At 48.5% G+C, this 25,507-nt stretch overlaps 1 protein-coding gene across 7 annotated transcripts; it reads left to right on the top strand.

The window, feature by feature from the left end:
- Positions 1-2,507: 2,507 nt before the first annotated feature.
- Positions 2,508-24,930, top strand: CMBL (carboxymethylenebutenolidase homolog). 7 transcript variants are annotated; one of them, XM_036104619.2, is made up of 8 exons: positions 2,514-2,672; positions 11,423-11,453; positions 14,536-14,612; positions 14,726-14,959; positions 16,896-17,003; positions 21,054-21,196; positions 22,945-23,036; positions 24,240-24,930. In XM_036104619.2, the coding sequence occupies exons 4-8, from the start codon at positions 14,745-14,747 to the stop codon at positions 24,417-24,419; spliced, it is 738 nt and encodes a 245-aa protein (XP_035960512.2). In that variant the 5' UTR covers positions 2,514-2,672; positions 11,423-11,453; positions 14,536-14,612; positions 14,726-14,744; the 3' UTR covers positions 24,420-24,930. The 7 variants fall into 7 exon arrangements, with proteins under 7 accessions (XP_035960517.2, XP_035960512.2, XP_035960509.2 ...); XM_078066555.1 differs by lacking the exon at positions 2,514-2,672 and adding an exon at positions 2,708-2,771; XM_078066554.1 differs by lacking the exon at positions 2,514-2,672 and adding an exon at positions 2,797-2,911.
- The last annotated feature ends 577 nt before the right edge of the window (positions 24,931-25,507 follow it).

Genomic DNA, 25,507 nt, shown 5'->3' with positions numbered 1-25,507 from the left:
CGCCCAACCAACTGAGCCACCCAGGTGCCCCTGAGCTCTGGTGTTTTAAGGGTAGAATACGCACAGCCTCTGTCCTGAGAAACCTCGGGTTACCACATTTGTGTAAACAACGCTTTCCTCCACTAGAAGATGTTACTTGACCTGGCACCATGTTTATAGTACAAAATGCCAAAGGAGTAGTTCTTTAGGAACGTAGATGAGAGAATATCAAAAGAGTTGTAGCTGGGTGGCTCAGTTGGTTAAGCATCTGCCTTGGGCTCAGGTCATGATCCCAGGGTCCTGGGATTGAGCCCTGCATTGGGCTCCCTGCTCAGCTGGGGAGTCTGCTTCTCCCTCTCCCTCCGCCGCTCCTCCCTGCTCAGGCTCTCTCTTGCTCACTCTCGCTCTCAAATAAATAAATAAATAAATAAAATCTTAAAAAAAAAAGAGTTGTAGCCTTCAAGCAAGCTTCATGGAGAAGAATTCTAAGTGCTGAAGATGATTTGCATAAATATTAAGACAGAGGGCAGCCCTTTCCCCAAGGTGAGAAAGCCACAGGAAGGAGCGGGCAGGGCAAGAAAGAGTCCAGTTCAGCTCAAGTGAAAGGTACAAGTTAAATGATGAGTAGACAGTAGGAAGGATCTGCTAGATCCTTTTAGGAAAATAGGTGGGAAAATGGTAGGAATAAATTGCTTTTGAATACTGTGGCAGAGGCGTATTTCATAATATAGGGCTGTCTCATAAAATTTGAATCTACCGCACGTTTTGCCAATTGAGACTGATGGGGAGGCAACTTTTTTTTTAACTTTTAAGTACATGCATAAATTTAACACTGAGCTAGCAAATTGCAGCAAGACAGTCTTGCGATTATGAACTATCTCATATTAACAACCGTGTTATTAAATAAGAAGTTAGTAATGATGCTTGGGAGCTGAATTAGCAAATAGAGAAAAATGATATGTAATTAGTCATATTTAGTCTTTCCATGTAAATGGTGCTTCCAAGATGCTGGAAGGTGCTTAAAAACAGTCTTATAGAAACCATTTTGTGTTTTGATGGAAAACTAGGCTTGTCTAGAGGACACCTTCCAGCCTGATTCTCATCTTTCAATGTCTTGGAGACACTCGACAATTGTGTAAGTTGTAGGTAAATGGTAGACACGAAGACTGTCCTGGGTAACTGCCCTCCTTTCCCATCCCCTGGAAGAAAGCCAGTTTGCCTCCATCTACACTTTCCTTTTAACAATTAATTACTCTATATAAATGTAAATCTGTGATTTTTTTGGATTTTTGTTTTGACTGTTTTTTTTTTTTTTAAAGATTTTATTTATTTATCTGAGAGAGAGAGTGTGCAGGAGCCAGGGGAGGGGCAGATGGAGAGAGAGAGAGAATCTCAAGCAGACTCCACGTTGAGTAGAACCGAATGGGGGTGCTTGATCTTACAACCCAGAGATCATGACCCGAGCTGAAATCAAGAGCCCCATGCTTAACAGACGCAGCCAGCCAGGTGCCTCTGAACTGATTTTAACATCTGCCTAGTTTCCTCATTAATTAATGAGGAGCATAAAATCTTCAACACATGTCATTTTTACATGTATGTGAGCATCATGATTCTACCTTTGCCTGAAGATTACCCTTGAACAGTCCAACTGTCTTTCTCACAAACCTTACTCCCGGCGTCTTTTTATCTTACTGAATTGCCATCTCTCTGCAGAAAAGATCCCTGAAGGAAAAAATCATCATCAGTCTGGATTCACATTTTCCGATTAGAAGCATCTAAATTAATAAGGTTCTATCTGTCGGTCATAAGATCTGTGGCTAACTACTTGTGGCCTCAGGAAGCTGTCACTGATTCCACTGTCACTGATATTCCTAACCCGCATTTCTTCCTCTTTTCTTAATCTTTGGAGCCAACGGAATTGGTTAGGACAACTTTAGGTGACCAGACAAAGCCTGGAGGGGGGACGGAGTAGGGGAGGCCAACAATGAATATGTAACAATTTATTTTTAAAAATAGCCTAATCTAGGTTTACAACAGGGAAGTCCCAGATCCGAGGAGCCAGGCACACGTGTAAATTTCACAGGCGGGCCGTCTTCCCGCTTCTCGCCTTCCTCCCGCCTCCCTGCCTCCCTCCCTCCCCACCCCTCCCCCGTGCCCTCCAGGCCTCCCCTTCCCACCCCTCCCCCGTGCCCTCCAGGCCTCCCCTTCCCACCCCTCCCTCCGCACCCCCCAGGCCTCCCCTCCCCCGTGCCCTCCAGGCCTCCCCTCCCCACCCCTTCCCACCCCTCCCTCCGCACCCCCCAGGCCTCCCCTCCCCACCCCTCCCCCCCCGTGCCCTCCAGGCCTCCCCTTCCCACCCCTCCCCACCCCTCCCCCCGTGCCCTCCAGGCCTCCCCTTCCCACCCCTCCCCACCCCTCCCCCCGTGCCCTCCAGGCCTCCCCTTCCCACCCCTCCCCACCCCTCCCCCCGTGCCCTCCAGGCCTCCCCTGCCTCTCCCCCCTCCCTCCCGCCCGGCCTTCCCGGGAGGCTGGGAATCCGGGGCAGCCACTGGCCGGCGGGGATCCGCCGCCCTCCGTCACCGCGTCCACTTCCGTCCCGGCGGGAAGCGCCTCCTCCCCGCCTGCCCCGACCGTCCCCGGGCTCGGCGGGCTGCCTCGGCGCGGGGAGAACGCAGGCTTCGGGCGGCGGACAGGTAGGTGCGCCGCGCGGGCCCAGGAACGCGTGCAGCCCGGCTGCGCCCTCACTCGCGCGTGGCTCTGCAGGACGTAGAGCAAGTCGGCCGTGGGCACAGGTCATGAGCCGATCAAAGCCCATTTTTCAAAACGTGACTTTTACCAAAGCGGTAGTACATTGTCGCTGCAGAAAAGCAGCCCTGGCCAGCCCGCTCTGGTGTGTTGTCCTGTTGGAAAACGTAGTTGAAATCATACTGTAGTACGTAAGCTCGTATTTATTTTTTCCATTTGTCTGGGACCTTTCTTTCATGCCGTTGAATACTCTTTGTAATTACTGCCCTACAGTTGGACGTTTTGGTTGCGTAGTTTTTACCAATATAAACCTGTGGGAAAAATGAGCATATTTGCATCAAAATGTAACCGAACCAAGTGAGAGTTTGTCCACCAGATATGCAGCAAGTCAATAAAAACTGACACCGAGCTTTTGCAGAGGAAAAACAGAGCTGATTTATTGGTGTGGCGCCACCCAGGAGAACGGGCAGGAATGCTCAAAAGTCCAGAATCCTCTGATGGCTTGCAAATGAGAGCTTTTAAGGGCAAAATTTGGGGAAGGGGTCTCCTGAGAAGGTGGACACCATTGATTGGAGACCCATGAGGTCGTACTAGCAGGTGACCACTTTGTCTGGTGCCCTGGAGGTCTTTTCCGTCGCAGGAGGCTTGGAATCTGGAAAATATCTGTATTCCTTATGTTAGGAATTTAAGCAAGCATTCTTATCCCTTGAGCCTAGGCCTCCGTGCTCCTTGGCTGGCCTGGCTGTGCCTGGGGTATATGTGACCTCCTGTGTTCATTCTTTCATCTGAACTGGTAAGATGGGCACCGGCTTCAAAAATCTTTATCCACACTTGGCAGTATTTCCTTAGGATGCCTCCGGGGTCTGGAGAGGAGGCATCGCGACATCCTCGGTGCTGGGTACTTGGTGCGAGTTGCCAAGAAAGACCGCTCAGGTCACACACACAGCCATGTGGGTTGGAGGCGATTTAGGTCTACTTGCTGATGGAAGATACAACCTGTTGTTTTCGAAGCCCACTTAAAATAAGGGGGTCAGAAGTGAGCCCCGCAGGTGTCTGGGGAAAGGCTACCCAGGCCTCAGAAGAGCTTAAGAGAAGGCCAGAGGCAGCCATGTGATTGGCATGCTTGCAGGCCAGTGGGTGCTCATCACATCTACCTTTCCAGTTAATGCCGCCTACGCCTGTACCCGGTGGAAAGTACAAGGATGATTGCTGACAAATAAATATCTGGAGTTGTTGGTGTTTGTAGGATCATCGACGGGTAGACGGCTGAGTAGGGCTGTACGGGCCTGAGCCTTCCCAGCTGCAAGATCGAAAATCAGTGGCCAGGCAAGTTTCTGCAGTGTTTACCCAGTAAGGGGAAAACACCAAGCCTTCCTGGTACCTTTCAGCCTTTGTTTTGCTTGCTGATGGTTTCCAAATCTCTGAAGCTTCTAGCAATTTATTCCTTGACTTCGTTGCTGGTTACAGTCCCATCGGCGCCAGTTCCCTTTGCTCGTCGAAATCTGTTTTCTCTGTTTCTGTTGGAGAACATCATTGCATTGGGAAGTCTGACTTCCGAGTTATTTAAATCCTTGAGGGTATGAAAGCAGGAAAACCAGACTCGTGGGACCACGCTTTACCACCCACTTACTGCCTTTTTGACTTCCAGTGAGAAAATGGGAATGTTGTTCAGTCGCGTTGTTAAAAGGTAATTTTCAGCGAAAAGTAAAATCATGACTCTCATACAGATATAAAAATGAGCACGTGTTGGGGCACCTGGCTGGCTCTGTCGGCAGAGCATGAGACTCTTGACCTTGAGGCTGTGAGTTCGAGCCCCTTGTTGGGTGTAGAGATTACTTAAAAAAAAATTTTTTTTTTAAATGAGCACGTGGTAAGGATTCTATTTTATTCACGAAAGAGGGAACCAGGCAGATGTTATAACTGGTTCAAGAGAAAGTCAAGAAGCATAGAGATACATGGGGCAAAGGAATGCCTCAGGAAGGCTCAGGTTAGGAGAGGGGGCAGGACATGTGAGCCCCTTGGAATTGGCAGATCAGAAAGGCACCACTGATCCCCATGGGTCTTGGCTTGTGATATTGTGGAAGCATTTCGTGTGTGAAGCAGGGCTGTCGGGTGTTGAAGAACAAATCATTCAGTCATGGCATTTGTTAAAGAATGGAAGCAGACCTTATTCAGGAGCATCGGGATATGAGTAGGGACCACTGAAGTGGGGTTTTACAGTGGGTGAGAGAGACTGGGCTCAACTCTGCAAATAACAAAAGAAAAAAAGTGGGAATTTAGAGCCAAGGAGTGGAGTGGGGGGTCAGTGGATGGAAAATGGCTAAGAGGAAGCATCACAGGGAATGGGAGTTCTAGAGAACCGACCTAACTGGGTTCTTGCAGAAGACAAGCCAGTGTGATCAGACCTCACCCGGGGGACAGTGGAGGATGGGGAAACAGATTAGCTATGGAGGGTCAGAGATTCTGTGAAACTAACTTAGCAGGATTCTTATTGGAACTGGACATGGCAGAGATGCCATCGGAAACCCAGAAGTCAGGGTCTGTTTGAGAAGAGTTCAGAGGAGCTTGGTGAAGAAGAGTCTTGGTTAAGGGACTGTAAAATGACCTTTGAGGTCATTCACACTTCTGTGGCATCTTGCATGAAGGTCATGGGCGGATCCTGAGCGTTCGTGCTGCTAGTCAGTGTGGCCTCGTCAAAGAAGGTCTCTTGTGCAGGGGCGCGTCTGGGTTATCCTTGGTGCCGTGAGGAGGGCTCTGACTTCCAGAGGCTTCACTAGTGGAGACCACAGATCTGAGCTCGAGGTGGCCAGTGAGTGCTGCCAAGCCCACCTGCCAGGAAAAAGAAGAGCCTTTCTATTTTTTAAAAAAGATTTTAAGTCATTTCTCCACCCAACGTGGGGCTCAAACTCACAACCCTGAGATCAAGAGTTGCATGCTCTACCGACCGAGCCCCCCGGCGCCCCAGAAAAGTCCTTCTTGACACATTTTATGAGGCCCCCACCGTCCACGTCACACCCACAGTCCCATCCCTGTGGTTTCCCCCAATAGGAGGAAACCTTTTGCTCACTGTGACCGGCCTCATAATGAATGTCACGCAGAAGGAACTTCATGTTTTTTTGGGAGAGCCTCTGTTATCGGTGGCACACCCTTCTGGGTCGTCCGATTCTGGTCCCAGTCGTTGTCTTGGCACCACCGCAACTCTTTGTAAGTCGCTGGTAACCAGTAAGTTAGTGAATCCTGTCCCGTCTGGTGGAGAACCAATTGGCTTCCTCCCACCTGTGGAAAAATCTGTTTTCTCTCCTTTTGCAATCTCAACATGCCTTTACTCCGTATACGTTTGTGCTCTTTTCTTCTTCCTTCAAATCAGTTGTCACAGCCGCCTCATTCCCTCCTATTATATGAGTAAAATAAAATCCTTAATGTGTTCATTTAAAAAAAAAATCTTATGAGAGTCATGGCTTTACTTTTTTCTGAAAATTCTCCTTTAACAAATGTGCCATTTGGGGGAGGGGCGGGGCAAAGCCAAAATCCTGAAAAGGATGTACAGAAATTGTATGTCTCCTTGTCAGTAGAGCTGCTTGGGTGTGTTCCCCGAGGCTCTTTCCCCGAGCCTTGGGGGGTGTAGTCCCTGGAAAATGTCTGCCCGCCCTGTGGCCTTGGCCTAGAACACACACTGCAATGCTTTGCCACAGATGGGTTTGGCTGGAGTCCAGCCTTCCACACCCAGGCTGTCCTGGGCACTGCCCCTTTGTGCAGAACAGTCCAGATGGTGACTGTCCTGGCCATAAACATTCCTTCTGAAAAGCGGGTATCAATTGAAGATAAAGTAAAAAGATTCAGGTTCAAGGTTGCTTTGGAATGGCCAGGATATTTTGTGGTCTCTGCAGCCCCATAGGACAAGTCAGGTAAGAAATCAGCCTAAGGACATTCAGATTGGCAAGGAAGAAGTCGAAATTTTCATTATATGTAGATGACATGATATTCTACATAGAAAAACCGAAAGAGTCTACCAAAAAATTGCTAGAACTGATACATGAATTCAGCAACATCGCAGGATATAAAATCGATGAACAGAAATCTGTTGGATTCCTATACACCAATAATGAACCAACAGAAACCGAAATCAAGGAATCGATCCCATTCACAACTTCACCAAACCTATAAGATACCTAGGAATAAACTTAACCAAAGAGGTAAAAGATCTATACCCTGAAAACTATAAAATACTTATGAAAGAAATGGAAGAGGACTTAAAGAAATGGAAAAACATTCCATGCTCTTGGACTGGAAGAACAAACATTATTAAAATGTCTATATTACCCAAAGCAATCTACACATTTAAGGCAATTCTTATAAAAATACCACCAGCATTTTTTCTAGAGCTAGAACAAACAATCCTAAAATTTGTGTGGAACCACAAATAGCCAAAGCAATCCTGAAAAAGAAAAGCAAAACTGGGGGCATCATGATTCCAGACTTCAAGCTCTGTTACAAAGCTGTAATCATCAAGACAGTATGGTACTGGCACAAAAACAGATTCATAGATGAAATAGATCAACGGAACAGAATAAAGAACCCAGAAATGGACCCACAACTATATGGTCAATTAATCTTCGGCAAAGCAGGAAAGAATATCCAATGGAAAAAAGACAGTCTCTTCAACAAATGGTGCTGGGAAAACGGGACAGCAACATGCAGAAGAGTGAAACTGGACCATTTTCTTACACCATACACAAAAATAAATTCGAAATGGATGAAAGACCTAAATGTGAGACAGGAAACCATCAAAATCCTAGGGGAGAACCCAGGCAGCAACCTCTTTGACCTTGGCTGTAGCAATTTCTTACTAGACATGTCAACGGGGGCAAGGGAAACAAAAGCAAAAATGAACTATGGGAACTTCATCAAGATAAAAAGCTTCTGCACAGAGAAGGAAACAGTCAACAAAACTAAAAGGCAGCCTACGGAATGGGAGAAGATATTTGCAAATGACATATCCGATTAAGGGTTAGTATCCAAAATCTGTGAAGAACTTAACACCTTAAAAACAATCCAGTTAAGAAAGGAGCAGAAGACATAAATAGACATTTTTCCAAAGAAGACATCCAGATGGCTAACAGACACATGAAAAGATGCTCAACAGCACTCATCCTCCGGGAAATACAAATCAAAACCACGATGAGATAGCACCTCACACCTGTCAGAGTGGCTAAAATTAACAACACAGGAGACAACAGGTGTTGGCGAGGATGCAGAGAAAGGGGAACCCTCTTACACTGTTGGTGGGAATGCAAGCTGGTACAGCTACTCTGGAAAACAGTGTGGCAGTTCTTCAAAAAGTTAAAAATAGAACTGCCCTATGATCCAGCAATTGCACTACTAGGTATTTACTCAAAGGATTCTAAAATACACATTCAAAGGAGTACGTGCACCCCAATGTTTGTAGCAGCATTATCAACAATAGCCAAACTATGGAAATAGTTCAAGTGTCCATCAACTGATGAATGGATAAAGAAGTGGTGTATGTGTATGTGTGTGAAAGTACTCAGCCATCAAAAGGAATGAAATCTTGCCATTTGCAATGACATGGAGGGAGCTAGATAGAGTGTATTACGCTAAGTGAAATAAATTAATCAGAGAAAGACAAATACCATATGATTTCACTCATATGTGGAATTTAAGAAACAAAACGTGAATATTTGGGAGGGGGAAAAGAGAGAGAGGGAAACAAATCATGAGAGACTCTTAACTGTGGAGAACAAACTGAGAGTTGATGGAGGGAGTGGGTGGGGGATGGGATAGATGGGGGATGGGCATTAAGGAGGGCACTTGTTGTGATGAGCACTGGGTGTTACATATAAATGATGAACCACTGATCTCTACTCCTGAAACCGATGCTGAACCGTATGTCAACTAAACAGAATTTAAATTAAAAAAAAAGAACTCAGCCTCAGGAATCGGCTGTCCACAAATAGTGCATTGGACATAAAGTTTGCCGCTCTTGGTGCTGGATTGTTGTGACTTCTCTTACTAATAATAGTTTTATAACCGAGCTTGTGAAAACAAAACCATGAGGAATCGTTTCAAATTTTCTTTGAGCAAATGACTAGCTCTTAATTTGTGTTTCTTTAAAACTTAGTTATTTTCTTTCTAAAATATTCTGGAAGGTACAGGAAATAATATAACAGCCACCCATATTCACGTGACCCGGGCTTAAAAAATGTGAACATTTTGTCCTTAGTCAAAACCTTCTTAGGAAATAAAATGTAACAAATGCAGTTAAAGCCAGCATTCTCCACCCTCCCTCCCTCGCCAGTAACCACTGGCTAATGGTGGTGTGTTTATTCCCGTGCGTTCTACTTTTACTACAGTATATTTATTAGTAAAAGAAGCATTATTTTTCTTTTTAGTATTTACTTAGCATCAAAAAGGCCATTGAATTTTTAAATAGCATTATGTTTCTAAGATTTATCGTGTTGGTAAGTGTACATGTAGTTTGTTTATGCATGTATTTGTTTCGTGTGTCTGCTGTAACAAATATGCCCCAGCTGGGTGACTGAAGACCACAGAAATGTATTCTCACAGTTCTGGGGGCCAAAAGTCCGAAATGAAGGTGTCAGCAGGGCTCTGCTTTCCTGAAACCTACGGAGGGGAATCCTTCCTTGCTTCTCTCCTCGTTTCTGATGGTTGCTGGCAGTCCCTGGTGTTCCTTGGCTTGTAGGAGCCTCACTCCAATCTCTGCCTATGTCTTCACGTGGCTTTCTTCCCTGTGTGTCTCTGTATCTAAATGTCCCTCTTCTTATAAGGATACTAGTTATTGGGCTAGTGGCCACCCTAATCCAGTATGACCTCATCTTAACTTTTTTTTTTTTAAAGATTTACTTATTTATTTGAGGGGGGGAGGGTCAGAAGGACAGGGAGAGCATCTTGAGTAGACTCCCCGCTGAGCGCGGAGCCCAGTGCGGGGCTGGATCTCACAACCTCGAGATTATGACCTGAGCCGAAATCGAGGGTCCGATGCTTAACTGACAGAGCCAGCCAGGCACCTCATCTTCACTTGATTACCTCTGCAGATCCTATTTCCAAATAAGGGCACCTTCATAGGTTCTGGGAGTTAGGACTTGAACATGTCTTTTTGGGGGACACAGGTCAACCCACAACAATGAATACATCACAATTTATCCTGTGCCCCTCCTGAAAGTCAGATTGCTTCCAGTTACTGTCATCACGTCTGTGCCACCAAAAGCACCCCTTCCACATCCACCACATATGTGCATGAGTGTGCATGCGCACACACACACACACACACACACAGAGGTGTAAATTTTTCTGGGGAATACACCCAGCTGTGGGATTTCTGGGTTGCAGGGTTTCTGCATCTTTGACTTTGCTAGACCTTGTCAGACTACCTTCCAGAGTTTGTATCAGCTCACATTCCCTCCCTTTTCCCTGCGTGGGCACCGACTCTTGGTGCAAACAGACGTCTGCAAGATGTAAAATAGTATCTGTGTCATGTACAAAATAGTACAATTTCTTAAATACCAGTGAGGTTGAATATCTTTTCATAAGTCTATGTGCCATTCAGGTGTACCTTTTTGTGAGTTGCCTGTTCTTATCTTTGGAGCATTTTTCTCTTGAGTTGTCTTTTTCTTGTTGATTTATAAGAATTTTTTGTTTTTTAAATTTTTTTTAAGAAGATTTTATTAATTTGTTAGCTCTCACACGAGAGAGCACGAGCGGTGGGGAGGGGCAGAGGGAGAGGGAGAAGCAGACTGACACAGGGCTCAATCTCAGGACCCTCAGATCATGACCTGAGCTGAAGGCAGATGCTTCACTGACTGAGCCACCCAGGCGCCCCAAGAATTCTTCCTATATCTTATCTAGATACTAAATCTTCTGCTTTGAGAATGATATCTCGAATAATAATAACTCTTCCCCACCTCCACCACCCCCTGTGCTATTTTGAAGCAAATCCCAGACATGTAGTTGTTTTATCTGTATATACATCAGCATGTAGCCATAAAAGGTAAGAATTGTATACACACACACACACACACACACACACACACACCCATCACTGTAATAGTATCATCCCCCCTCTACCATTACAGTAACTTCTCAATACCATCAAATATCCAGCCAGTTCAATTTCCCCCAGTTGTCTTACAAGTGGTTTTTACAGTTGATTCCTGCTGTGGACGGACTTGTGTCCCCCCCAAAGTTCATGTGTGGAAGCCGTAACCCCCAGCGTGATGGTATTTGGAGGTGGGACCATTGGTGATTAGGTTTAGATGAGGTTGTGAGGGTGGGACCCAGGATGGGATTAGTGCTCTTACAAGAAGAGGCCAGAAAGCTTGTTCTCTCTGTGTGTGTCGTGTGAGGACACAGCGAGAAGGCAGCTGTTTGCAAGTGAGGGGGAGAGTCCCCGTCACCACCGGACCTTGTGGGCATCCCGATCTGGGACTTCCAGCCTCCAGAACTGGGAGAAATACATTTCTGTCATGTTAGCTGCCCAGCCTGTGCTATTCTGTTACAGAAGCTCGAGCAGACTAATACATACTTAATGAGATTTATTAATCCTTGTCTTCATGGTTTGTGTTTTTTGGGTCTAGTGTAAGAAATGCTGCTTTATGCCAAGATTCAGGAAAATGGTATTCTCTGTTTTCTTCTAACAGATTCCTTTTGCTTTCCTCCTCAGGTTTCTCACCATCTGGCAGGGCTGCACAACGGTAGGTGGGGATCCACTGGGATCTGTCTGCTCTCCTGGGTCGCTCAGTGTCATATCTTATCCCCTTTATTGGCCATTCTGTCCTCCCGCCACAGATCCACCGTGCCCTCCTGCTCCCATAAAAACCTCCAGAGCCCGGTCCTGTTCTGTTCCATTTATCTGCCCGCTTCAAACCACCATCCTGCTGCTGGACGTGGCTGGAGGGACACAGCCTCAGGGACCATGTACATTTCCTTGGTCCTTCATTTTCCCACTTGTCCTGTCCCTTCCGACCTCCCCCCTGCTCTCACCCTCACTGTTGGCTCTGCTCTCAGTTCTCTGAGCAGATGCAAGTAGGGAGCATCCACAGCCTCCTGCCCCGACGTCACCCACCCTTCTGCCTTCCCTCCTGGGACCGTGGAGGACCCGTCCTTGCTTTAGGGAAGGTGACCTTCTCCCTGTGCAACCCCGTCCCCTCCCACCTAGCTGTGCCCCTCGATTCCCCTGTGCCCCTCGAACCGTCGGTTTGGTTTGGTTTTGCTTTGTTTTCCTCTGTGAGGTACCAGTCTCATTCCCATACAAATGTGCTGAGATTTCTTCCATTAAAAAATAAAAAGAGGGGCGCCTGGGTGGCCCAGTCGGTTAAGCCGCTGCCTTTCGGCTCAGGTCATGATCCCAGGGTTCTAGGATCAAGCCCCGCATCCGGCTCCCTGCTCGGCGGGGAGCCTGCTTCTCCCTCTCCCTCTGTCCCTCGCCCCTGCTCGTGCACTCTCTCACACTCTCTTTCAAATATGTACATAAAATCTTAAAAAATAAATAAATAAAAAGACTTGTTGCCCTATCTTCCCTCCATTTTCTGCTCACTCTTCTTTGCTCCAGTTTCTGGCTAAAGCCTTGAAGAGCTTCCGTGTTCACTTGGTCTGATTCTCTCCTGTCACTCTCTCCAGCCTGCTGCTGTCTTGCCCACCCTGGTCCTCCAGACCTGTTCTCGTGGAGGTCACCCTGACGTCCCCATTGCTCAGCCCTGTGGCCAACCCTCTGCGTCTCTCAGGGCTTCTTGCAGAATGTCTCGGTCTACACTCTGCCTTCTTGAAACCCTGTCTTCACGGGGCTCCAGGCCCATGACCGGGGGTTCCTCCCCTCTTGCTCGCTGTTTCTTCTGAGGCTCACTCTCTGTTTCTTCTCGCCTCCCCAAAGCCCTTAATGGTGAAGGCCCCAGGGCTCAGTCTTCCAGATCCTTCTCTTCTTTATCTACTGTCATTCCCTTCATGATGTCATTCATTCTCCAGGTTTTAAATTCTCATTATTTACAGCATAGTTGAACAACATGGGGGTTTGGGCGCTGACCTCCGTGCGGTCAGAAATCTATATCACTTTTGACTCCTCAAAAATGTCACTGCTAATAGCCTACTGTTGACTGGAAGCCTTGCCGGTAACATAAACAGATGATTGACACATATTTTGAGTGTTATACATATTATATACTGTATTCTTACAATGAAGTAAGCTAGGGAAAAGAAAATGCTAAGAAAGTTACAAAAAAGAGAAAATACATTCACAGTCATGGACTGTATTTATGGAAACAAATCCATGCGTAAGTGGACCCGTGCAGATGAAACCCGTGTTGTTCAAGGGCCAACCATAGTCGTGGTCGATAAATCACATGGACAGCGGACGAGCAAATCCTGAACCACTGCTCCGAGCCTCCGGTCACAGTTCTGTCAGCTGGTCAGTGCGTCACCCCGTTTTATGTGTGTCTCTGTGTAGAGACGCCTTATCTAATGTAGAGTTGATTCATTGACATTGGACCCACCATCAGCGGCTGTCGCGCACGCCAGAGCCAGGCTTGTCTACTATACGTGTGGTTTTTGGAGGCACATTGTGCCCTTGGGATCACTTGACGGCCCTTCGGCACTGTGCATGGAGTCCATTCGTCAACAACGAAATCGCCAGCCAAAAAGCACAAAAATGCAGAAGATGTGGGACTCAACAGAAAGTGAAAAGGATGCTTGTTTGCAGCGGGAGCTGAATGAGAAGGCCGAGCGTCGCCTTGTTCGACTGTGCGTGTCAGTGACTCAGATCTGTCACTGCTCTGTGGAAGTCTGTGGATGGTGGCGAAAGCACAGCAAGTACCGATTTTGGAGTTGCAAGTAAATTTTGCAACTGGGCAAATTCATGTGTATGGAATCTGCAAAAAAAAAAAAAAAAAAGAGGCTCGGCTGTATATTGCTGACTCTTCTCAAGTTTGTAGTTCCAGCTTGGACCCCTGCCCTGAACTTGTTATGAGCTGTCCGCTCAGCCTGTCCGACAGATGTTTCAGACTTACCGCCCCACATTTAAGACCTGATCTCCTCCAACCTGTTCTTCCCGTGTCTCCCCCTTCTCATTTAAAGACACGCTATCCTTTTCCAGTTGCTCGGGCAAAAAACTCTCATCCTCGGGCAAGAAACCCTCATCCTCGGGCAAGAAACCCTCATCCTCACTGACTCCTCTTTGCCTGCTACCCCCCATGAGCCATCTGCCAGCATCCCTGCACATTCTGTCCAGACCCCAGCTACCCTCGGGCTTTCCCCTCTTCAGGGGGTACTGTCTTTTGTCCTGGGGTGTGAAAGTCTTGCTCTAAGTAGGTTTGCATTTGCTTCTGCCAGGTGCCCAGGGATTTTGCTGCCCAGGGTCAGTTGTTTGGTTAATTTCACCTTCTAGATATTCCTACTTTGAGAGGAGAGTGGACATTTTGGAGGATTGGTTTCTTTTTTTCCTCCCTGGGCTTTCTAACCATGGTCCTAGTCCTTGTTTGTAGAGTTTTCTTTTTTTTTTCTTTTATTGTTGTTTTTTGTTTTTATTTTCCCCACTAAATATAAACCTTTGGGGGCTCCGACACTGCATGGGGTCTCGGTCACAAATCCCCATCTCATGGGGGCTATTAGTGCTTGTTCCTGGGTCTAGCCTGCTCCCCAGCATCGCTGGGCTCCCTCCGTATCTGCTCATGCCACCGTGACCCTGGCTTCAAGTGTCCTTTCCAGTCCTAGCTGGGGATTGTTCCCTTTATGAGCTCCACCATTTTAATTTTTATCTGTTGGTTACATTCACTCCGGTATTTCTAGTGTTGGTAGTGGGAATGGATTCCTATTAGCCCCACTCAGAATCACAAGTTACCAGCGATTTCCTCCATGAACACACAGTGAGTATAATTAAAATGAATTCTTTTCTATCCTCTTGATTTTAGTTTACCTACTGTGTATCATCTTTGGATTTGCACCATTCAGAATATAATGCATGTTTCTCTCTCTGTAGCCCAACTTAGATCTCTCCAATGGCTAACGAGGCTCATCCTTGTCCATGTGACATTGGCCACAGGATAGAGTATGGAGGGATGGGGCGCGAAGTTCAAGTCGAGCACATCCAGGCTTACGTCACCAAGCCCCCCTTCGACACGGGCAAGGCTGTGATTGTCATTCAAGATATATTTGGCTGGCAGCTGCCCAATACCAGATACATGGCTGACATGATCGCAGGCAACGGATACACGTACGTATGAAGTTCTGTCACTTTCCTTAAATTCATGGAGATTTCTGTGATCTCTTTTGTTCCCTTCAGGGAAAACAAAACAAAACCCAAAAAGCCCCACCTGCATTCTAAGTTAGGTTACCTACTTCCTCATCTCACTGGGGGCAGGTAAATGGGGAATGTCGCGTGAGCCTAGACACCACCTGGTGTCGGGAGGCAGCCACTGCTCCCAGCCCAGCCCCAGGGCGGCGGCTCCTCCTCGCACTGCCTGGGCCTGTAGACCCATCGGACTCGGAGAGAGTGATTTCCCGATGCGGGGCCCGCCCGGACACAGGTAGAGGACGCCTGGGGCAGACCTCGCCAGCTCTGAAATGGATCTGCTCCTTGGCCCTCGGCACATCTCAGCCTGGGTCAGGTTTCACAGGCAGGGTGCCCTTGGTTAGCCTGGGCTAAACCACGCTAAACACAAGCAATCATGGTCCTGTCCGAGTTCCCGGGGGTTCCAGAACGGCGCCGTGAGACCTCACTCACCTCCGGAAGGTTCGGCCTTTGCCGGATCGAGTGTCGAGAACACGCCTGTCTGCTCCCCACCACGCCAGGTCTGGCAGAGTGTCAGCCATTCTTTCCCTCCAGCCTCAGACCGCCTACGACCCCCCCCAGCCCTGAGCGTGGCACACCCCACTTTTCTTTGTTTTCTCAAAAAGCTGCAAATCCCAGTGTGCACCTGCCTCGTTTTCCTACAAGAGAAATCGATTTGAAGGTAGCACGCCCCTGTCGCGTGACTCGGCGTTAGTGCAGACTCAAAAGAGGATTTGCACTTGAGTTTTCACTTTTTCCCGCCCCCAGATGTTGTCTGCAATGGGAGGCCACGTAACTTACTGGGGGCAAACCCAGTGATAAACACAGTAGCCAACCCCGGTTGCCCCGTGGCTCGGCCGGGCCCCGTGCAGAGGGCGTCACAGGGATACGTGTCCTTCATCCTTCCAACGACCCCACGAGGCTGGGGCTGCCCTGAGGCTTGAAGATGGAGCTCGTAGTCCCGCCCTGCAGCAGGCAGCTTGCGCGGGACTGTGGCTTCCCTTGTCTTACTGCGGGCCCTTTAGTTGGAGACGGAACATAAACAATGAGCAGAGGCGCCTGTGATTTACAAAGCTCTCTCCCCGTATCCAACTCCCTTTGCCCTCAAAATAATCCTCTGAGATCGGGTGGTGCTGTCTGTTCATCAGACCAAGAAAATGAGGCTAAAAGTGACTTGGTAAGGCCACCGGGCGGACGGGGCGGTACTGGGACTTGAACTTGGATTCTTCTGACCCAGATTCCAGGGCTCCTTCCACCCTGGCAGGAAGAGCCGGGTTCCTCCATCCGTGGCGATGGCCTTTATTTTAGGAAGCGAGTCTCCGGCCCGCGCAGTGTGGACCCAGCCCCGGGGGTTGACTGGCGTGGAGGATGGACACGGACTCGGGGAACTGGCTTGTTTTCTCCCTGCCGCCTGTTTTAGAATCTGCATGAGACCTTTCCCTCTGAGCAGGAGGTTGTGCCCTGTAGGCATCCTGGGCAGAGGCTGGGGAGAACTGCTTGGTCTTCGTGACTGGACATGTGACGCAGGTGGACCCTCTGACCTGGGGCTAATGCAAAAGGCCAGCTGAGCGATGAGGCTCCTCCGGGATGGGGGAGGGGGACCCTGGGGCTCCATCCTGTGCCCTGCCGGATTGCCTCGTCATCTCAGACGGGCTGGGCTCTAAGGGGGCTGCCGGAGGCCGCGCACCTACGGTTGTGAAATCCGAAGTGGTCTGGCCTGGCTCCAGGTGGCCTCTTTGATGCGATCAAGCTTGGCCTTCGTGGTCCCCATTTTCCTTCTCCTGTGAATCAGAATCACCAACATAGCAGGCTTCTTAATGAATGTAAGCAAAGACCAGCAGCTCCGAAATGAAGAGCAGTGAATGTCCCTATTTGACAGGACCATCGTTCCGGACTTCTTCGTAGGGCAGGAGCCGTGGCACCCTTCTGGGGACTGGTCCACCTTTCCGGAGTGGTTGAAAACAAGAGATGCCAGAAAGATCGATAAGTAAGTTATCACACATGTGTGGCCCCCCGGGGGAGCGGAGGCTGGAGGGAGAAGTGGGTGCGGCTTCACCATTCACACACCTCCCACCCTCCCTCGTGGGGGGACTTCCATGGCCATGACTAATGCGTAAGGAAACGGGCTTTCATTGAGCACCGTGTGTGGCCTGGAAGGGGGGACACCGGCAAGCCTCCTGCCGCCCAACAGGCTTGTCTGCTTCCCCCTCTGAGAGACTTCATGGGGCTCATGCCAAGGGGATTTTGTGGGTGATGCGATTTCCCTTGACACTGGGGGCTTTCGGGGTCCATAGGGTCCACACTCCTTCCTTCCTGTCCTGGCTGCAGAACCAGTCGAGGCAATGGGCCGAGAAAAGAAGCTGGAGCAGAGTCTAGCCCCATTCCTGCTCAGCTGACTGGAAACCCAAGGGGCCATCCCCTCCCCCAAGCCTAGACCTGACCCCCCACCTCCCCCCTGAGAGACTTCGGGTCTTGACACCAGGCCCATCAGACCACGACTGCTGTCTTGACAGGGTCCAGGGAGCAGTGAGAAGAAAAGGGGGATCCCCCCAGGATTTCAGCTTTTTATTAAATTAGCTCCACCAGCCCAGAAGTAAGGAACAGAGCGTTCAGCTGCCGCTCAGACACCCTCTTCTGTCTGGGCTAAGTATGGAGGGGGAAAGGGGCCAGGAGTGCGCTCTGACGCCAAGCTCCTCCCAAGCAAGTAAATGTGAGCCCAGGGCAAAGGAGGTTCCCCCAACACCAGCCCTGATTCACCTTGGCCATCTGTCCTTCTGAACACTCTCCTTCCCTGTCACCCTACGGGAGCCTTCGGTTTGATAAGCTGCTCCCCCAGCCGAGGTTGGGGAAACTGCTAAGAATGTGGCCCCCTGCCTGTGACCACATGGTCCTTGGAATTTTCTGTTCCTTTCTTCTCCCACCGGAGTGCCCTTCAGGGGTGACCCCAGGGCTGCTGGCCCCTCTGTCCCCTGGGCTGGTGGACCCCGGGCAGACCTCCTCCCATAGGCCAAAGCGGCCTGGGGCCCTGCCGAATGCCCGCCTGGCTCCTCAGCCCCGTCTCATGCCCCACACTCACTGGGGCCACCTCCTCTCAGGGGCCTGTGCCGCGGGGTGCCCTGGGAGCTCCCGGCATGGCCGAGCACCTGAGGCTGTGTTAACCAGCAGTCACCTCAGGGGCTTGTGGGCGGGAGGCCAGCCCATCAGCTGTCCTTGGGACATCAGCTGCCTGGTCTTCCTCTGCCCCATCCTGAGGAGTCTCCCTGCAGGGGTATGAAGGCCTGGCTTCCTCATCTTCAGTCAGGGGGACCCTCAGTGGCCACCCCAGCTCCAAGCTCCCCAGAGGAGCTGGTAGAGGCCTGTGTGGAGACTGCACCACCAGCTTCTCCCCTGCCCGGCTCTGCGTCCTTCCCTCCCCTTCCTCAGGGTTGGCCCCGAGATTCCTGGGGATAGCCCTCCTGCACACCTACCTTTTCCAAGTCCCTCCGAGGGGACCTGCATCCTTAACTGCAACCCCAAGAAAAACAAAATGAAGCAAGAAGTGAAGAGAAAATTAGAAGTAGAAACACAAGAGAACCGCAGAGACTGGGTTGCAAATGTGAAATTCAACTTCCCGTGTGGGGCTGGGGTTGGGGAGAATAGGACATTTTGCTGCTTTCTGAGGAAAAGCTGTGTGGGTCTGCCTTCCATCTGTGAGCACGAAGCAGAGTGATCGTCTCTGGCAGGTGTTGGAGCAGCCCCGCGGTACTCTTCCAGAGGGGAAGAGGAGAGCCATGCATTTCATATAAAAATGAGACCTAAAACAGAAATACTGGGGTGTCTGGTTAAACGTCCAACTCTTGATTTCTGCTCAGGTCATGATCTCAGGGTCGTGAGATCAAGCCCCATGTTGGGCTCCATGCTTGCTTAAGATTCTCTCTCTCTCCCTTTTCCTCTGCGCCCCCCCCCGCCCATGCGCGCTCTCTTTCTATCAAAAAACAAAGCAAAACAAAACAAAAAACCAAAACCAAAAAAAGACAAACACTAACTTTGAAAGGAGACTGAAATCCTTGTATCTGGTCAAGTGTTTTTTTGTTTGTAAGTAACAGAAAATCCGTCTTGAATGCTTACTGCTTAAGCAGTCATGGGATTTATTGGTTTACAGAGCTGAAAAGAGGTAGTTTCTGGCTTGAAGCAGGGGTTGGTTCCTAGTGCAGAAACTATCTCCAGGACTTGCCTTCCAACATTTCTCTACCTCATTGTCTGTACACTGGCTCCATTCTCAGGCAGCTTTTGCCTCTGGGTGACAAGATGGCTGCAGCAGCTCCAGCCTTCCAGTGGTCCCTTTTCCAGCAAGCCAGCAAAATTCCCGCTTTGCCCTGATAGTTATGGCTCAGTCACAGGTCCACCCTTGAATCAGTCATTGTGGCCAGAAGATTGCTATGCTCTGATGGTCAGCCTGAGCCACACACTTCACTCCTGGAACCTAGGGCAGAATCTCCCAAGGTATATGAACCAAGCATTGGGGGGTGGGAGGAGAGGTCCATCCAAAGCTAAACCCTGGTGCTCCCAGAAAAGTGGGGAACACATTCAGAGCAACACCAGCAAAGACATGTTCACTCGAGTTAAAGTATTTTTATAGAAATGGCCTCTTCCTTCTTGTCCCCTCCAATTAAGGCAGTTATTCTTAAGATCAAAGCATTCGAGGAAAATTTATTAAGAACTATTGCTCTTTCCTTGTTATTTTGCGGAATTACTTAATTACTGCTCACATGATGAATATAACTGCTTTGTACGAAGTGGTAGGATACATTAAATATTTGAAGGTGCTCAAGGATATGCTATGATCAAAAGGGAAAGGGAGTGCAATAGAATGGCTTTCTTTTACTTTCTTAAATCGTCAACAGCATTTCTTCCTTATCTGATCAAACAGAACGTTCTGGCTGGCCTTGCTTCCCTACCTCCATTTGGGTGTTTTGCTTCTAGTTGAAAATGCACTGAGTTCCAGACAAGCAATTTGCAAATGAACCATTTGCAAAGACAGGGCCACTGTTCTTGGTGCTCTCTTGGCTTACATCGTGCTGGAGGCTTTCCAAGTCCCGCTCTGCTCTTTGGGCACAGGAGGAGACAGGCCTTCCAGAGTTGGGATGTTAGCTGCGGGAGTGAATGTGCCAAGTCAGAGAGTTTGGGGAGCTGCCCAGTGGGGCTGGTGTTTGTCAGAGGAGAGCAGGCTGGGGTGCTCGGGGGGGTGGTGGTGGTGGATCTTGGGATCAGGTCTTAGGAGCTGTGCTTTGGCCTTTGGCCTTTATTCGGAGGCTGTGGAAGGTCAGGGGCTCAGCTTTCAGCTGGGATGTGAGCTGGTGTGATTTTTGGTTTGCAAAGAGCCCGCCCGCAGCTCTGTTGGGTGGTTGGAGGAGGCTGTGCTTGGTGGAGAGACCTGTGGGGGGACCTGTGGGGAGACCCGTGGGGAGATGTGCATCACTCCGGCAGCACGTGATGAGGGCAGAGCTCCAACAGTAAGAATCAGAGCCTCGAGGAAGAGCTGCTGCTGAAGCCCCATTACCGTCCATCGGCATAGCACTTGCTGTCCAGCGCACTCCCCGGGGGGGGCTCGCAAAGTACCTCTTGATTGTTTCTTTGCCCGCCGCCCCCTCCCCCGCTTTATTGAGATACAGTTGACACACAATGTTTTGTAAGTTTAAGGTGTACACTGTGTTGATTTAACCCATTTATATATTGCCACCATAGCCTTAGCTCACACCTCTATCCTGTCACATAGTTACTCTTTCTTTTTGGTGGTGAGAACACTTAAGGTCGGCCCTCTTAGCAACCTTCAAGGATAGGATACAGTATTATTAACTGTAGTCCCCCGGTTGCACATTATAACCCCGAACTCATTAATCTCATAACTGGAAGTTTGTGCCTTGTGTCCAATATTTCCCCATTTCCTCATGTCCCACCCCTGGGAACCCCTCTACTCTCTGTTTTCTCTGAGGTTGGCTGCTTAGATTCCACATATAAGTGATCGGTATCTGTTGATTCTTGAATAACTCTGTTCTAGGGAGGTAGATGCTGTCTTGAAGTATCTGAAACAGCAGTGTCATGCCCAGAAAATTGGCGCCGTGGGATTCTGCTGGGGTGGAGTGGCCGTCCATCACGTGATGATGAAGTACCCGGAATTCAGGGCAGGGGTGTCCGTCTACGGTAAATCTGCCTTGCATATTTTACACAGTGGAAATAGGAGGAGTGCTCGAGTGACAGCCACAAGCCTCTTCCCAAGCTAGCTGTTCCGGGAGCAATACACAGCCCAGTTGTGCAGAGATGAGGAACTTGGCTTTACAAATCTGAAAGTATTGTAAGGTGCAGGTTCAGAATGTAGTAACCAGAAGATGTCACTGGGATTGAGGAGTCCTGGTCCCCACAGTGTGCTGTTGGGAGAATCACCTAACCTGAGGGCTCGATTTCTTCATGTAGGGTGAAGGGGATAACATTTATTTCTGTGAGCATGGTTAATATCGAGCACTGTTCTTTATGAGGAACGCCTGTGAACCTGTTTTCCCAAGATATGAGTTATTTTCAACTGCATGCACACACACACAATACATGTATGAAGAAGGAAGGAAAGAAAAGGAAACATTTTAGCCGAACAGACCACAGGTATCATAGCAATGAAGTAAGAACACATGTGTATGAGACATGGCATACTAAGTTCACGATAGAGAAGCAGACCATAAAAATGTTAAAAAAAAGAAGACACTGAAGGAAGTTTGGCTTTCTTTCATGATAGGATGTACCATTATACTAAGGATTCCTATTTGGATTAATCGTTTCTCGATGTGGTGTTTTTGCTTACTTTTAGCATTAAAAAAATCCTTTAAATACTAACTTACACCAAAGTTACTAAGTTGTCCGTTGCTGTTGGGCACAAGGAGGCTGACTGTCCCCTTGAGTGAAGCAGCAGAAGGCTCTCCTGCGTGGGCGCCTCGCGAGCTCCCCCTTCTGGCCGCTGTTGCACACTGCGTGAGCTGACAAGCGTGGCAGGACTGGGGCCATCAAACCGCAGTCCAGCCACGCCACGTGGCCTTAACAGAGTGGGCCAGGGAGCGTGGCCATCCTTCCTGTGGCTCCCTGCCTCCTAGGGAGGGGTTACAGGTGAGGGGAGGCTCTCTGGGCTACTTAGCCTTGTTGTGCTGCCCACAGGATGTGGAAGAAGCAGGAGATGGCCATTATTTTCTTCTTCCTACTGACTTGGACCCTGTCCCTGACCACACCTGAGCCAGGCTCCTCTGTGAGTCCTCTTTCTGAGGAGGCCCCGACTGGGCTCTGTCCTTGGCCCACTGGGGCAGTTCAGTGAGAATCCCCCACTTTGGATGTCTGGCCAAATTCCTCACCCTGTGCCCCCCTGCCCCCCCATATCTTGTCAGCAAGAATCCTGTCATGTCCTCTGGCCAGAATCCGTCCTTTGCTGATGTTTCCTCTTAGTAATTTTCCACCCACTGCCTCACACTCTGCTTCTTGGCCATAAATCCCCACTTGTCCTGGTATTCGGGTTGAGCCATCTCTTTCCCCTACAGCCAAACCCCAGACTTCTAGAGCGGTAGGGGCCAGGTGCTCCAGAGTTGAAAGTTTGTCACTGTTTGTAAATGAAGGCATGTCACACACGGGAGCGGGTTTCAGGCTGCTCCCGTCTGTGTGCGGCCAAGCCGACCGCAAGGTCTAATTCCATTATTTCTGGCCTGACTCCTACCGAAGTGGACAGCAGGGGCCTGACTAGGTAAGTTGCTCTTTGAGACTAATTTTACAGGCCAGGCCACTTCTGTGGAATTGCTAGAAAGGAATAAACTGCTCCCCCGAAGCACGTATTTTACTCTGAAAAATCAAACCAAACCCACAGAGATTTCTGAGGCCCACGCATGGAAATCCTGCCCTGTGTGTCTATGCCCATCTTCCAGGGATCGTCAAGGACTCTGAAGATGTGCACAGTTTAAAGAACCCCACGTTGTTCATTTTTGCTGAAAATGATGCTGTGATTCCTCTTGAACAAGTAAGTTGGCATCTTTCCTCTTATGTTTTTTTTTTAAGATTTATTTATTTAGAGAGAGTGCGTGCTGGTGAGTGGGTGGAGGGGCAGAGGGAGAGGGAGAGAGAATCCTTAAGACGACTGCCTGCTGAGCACTGAGCGGGACCTGGGGCTTGATCTCATGACCCTGAGATCATGACCTGAACCGAAATCAAGAGTCTGATGCTTAACTGACGGAGCCACCCAGGTCCCCCTCCTCTTCTCATTTCTGTGTTTAATAACATGATTTGACCTTTCAGGGAAAATGTCCCAAAGGGTTCATGCGTTGCTCCAAATATTTTTCAATATTAAAGTTTTAAAGGTGACCGGGTGCCTGGGTGGCTCAGTTGGTTAAGTGTCTGCCTTCGGCTCAGGTCATGATCCCAGGGTCCTGGGATCGAGCCCCGTGTCAGGCTCCCTGCTCAGTGGGGAGCCTGCTTCTCCCTCTCCCTCTAATGCTCCCTCTGCTTGTGCTCTCTCTCTCAAATAAATAAAATCTTAAAAAAAGTTTTAAAGGTAGGTGTTATTGGGGACTTACGGACTGTAACCCCCCAAAAGTGTTCCTGGTGTGGTCTGTTTACTGGGCATCGAAGCCGGCCCTGCCTCCCCGTCCTCCCGTGTGTAACCCATGAGTTAAGATAAGGTGTGTGTCATTAAAGACATGGGTCTTTAATGAGCTCAGTCCATGGAGCTTGCAACTCTTGACCTTGGGGTTATGAGTTTGAGCCCCAGGTTGGGGATAGAGTTTACTTTAAAAAAAAAAAAATGGTGTGTTAAACCCAGTATGTTGATGATAAGAAAAAAGCAGAAGAAAACTGGTTCAAAAGCAGTCATTTAGAAATTATTGTTGTTATTCATAACTAACACATCATATTAATACAAATGTAAAATAATTTATACTTGAATATATTGAATATTTTGTTATATATTGAATGATATACAAAAGATATTAATACAGTTTCAAAGAACTGATATTGTATCATTTTTATATTGCTCAGAATCCTCTCCTTTGCCAGAGGTAAGGACTGTGTTACGTATAGAATCAAAAGTAAAAAATTCATAATAGCTACAGAACTTACGGCACTGACGTTCAGTTTCTTTTATGAGCATTCAGAGAGGATTTGGAGAATGGAAAATATGGCTAGATTTTTAAAATCATACTATCGTGAAATCTTTTTGCATCATCAGGTCTCTTTACTGACCCAGAAGTTGAAAAAACACTGCAAAGTGGAATATCAAATTAAAACGTTTTCTGGGCAAACCCATGGCTTCGTGCATCGAAAGAGAGAAGATTGTTCAGCGGAGGACAAGCCCTATATTGACGAGGCAAGAAGAAATTTACTTGAGTGGCTGCACAAGTACGTTTAGCTGTGGCCAAGTGTAAACTTCCTCAAGATAGCTTGCATCCAGAAACGTGCTTTGGGATACTTGGATCATTTGATTTAATTTTCACTTTATACAAATCAAGGAATCCTGAAACTCATTATTCCCTCTGAAACATAAATTGGGTAGAAAATGTTAATGCATGATATAATTTAACTTTTAATACATTAAAAAAAAACCCCAAACCAGATCAGTACCTAAAGAATTTGAATGATAGAGTAATATCCTATCAGTAAAAACCTAGGGCTGTTTATGGACCAGCTCACAGCTCAGGTGTGGACTTCTTGCTTTTTAATTAAGTACATCCTTTAAAATGAGGAGTGTGGCAAAGCCGTGAAGAGCATGAACTATAAACTCAGATTCAAAGCCCAGCTTAATTGGGCATTTATCTGTCTTAATACAGATGAACCTGTCACGTTCATACATTGCACTATGAGAAATCCTGATAGGGTTTTATTGACCTAATTACATCAAGCCAATAAACTTACTTTTTGAATGTGTGGCTTTTTCTAAAAGCTAATGAAGAACGATGGATTACAGTGACGGTCTCCTAGGAAGTGATTTTTCCAAAACGGTGTTTTCCGGGCCCAGGGCCTGGGGCTGCGTCAGAAGTCACTCATGTGTTCACTTGGAAGGGGTACGGGGTCAAGTTTCATTTTTTAGATTTTAATTACTTTATATTAAATCCCACGAACAGCTCAGCTCCTCGGGAGCCCCAGCCCCATGCCAGGCACTCAGCGGCCACACGTGGCCGGGGGAAGCCATGTTGGGCAGAGCCAGTCTGTGCCAGGAAGGATTCTTCGTTCTTCTCGCTGCGCCCTGCTGACTTTCCATGAACCCTAGGCTGGACAGTGGTCACTCCCACTGGCCCTTCTGAGTCTGCAGATCCAGAAAGGCCACTGGCTCCCCTCCCACCCAGGCCTAGGCCCCGCAGGATGTGCCCTCCATCAGGTGGGGGCATGGGGAGGGTGTTTCCGCTTGGCTCCTGGGCTGTTCACCCCCCGGGTCCCATGGCCAACTTGGAACCATTTCCCATCAACCCTGGGCTTCCGGGAGGGAAACCCACGCACTTC

The sequence above is a fragment of the Halichoerus grypus genome, chromosome 2 (genome assembly GCF_964656455.1).
Source record: "Halichoerus grypus chromosome 2, mHalGry1.hap1.1, whole genome shotgun sequence".
In the NCBI taxonomy this organism is placed as follows: Eukaryota; Metazoa; Chordata; class Mammalia; order Carnivora; family Phocidae; genus Halichoerus; species Halichoerus grypus.
Note: the sequence above shows the minus strand (reverse complement) of the source record. Positions and strands in the feature narration are given on the sequence as shown.

What these genes read in the sequence shown, in the direction of transcription:
- CMBL (XM_036104619.2), top strand. Translation starts at nt 14,745, where the DNA reads ATGGCTAACGAGGCTCATCCTTGTCCATGTGACATTGGCCACAGGATA. An exon ending in GGCAGGGGTGTCCGTCTACG is followed by an intron (nt 21,197 to 22,944) that starts GTAAATCTGCCT and finishes CCCATCTTCCAG; the next exon opens with GGATCGTCAAGGACTCTGAA. An exon ending in CTGTGATTCCTCTTGAACAA is followed by an intron (nt 23,037 to 24,239) that starts GTAAGTTGGCAT and finishes TTGCATCATCAG; the next exon opens with GTCTCTTTACTGACCCAGAA.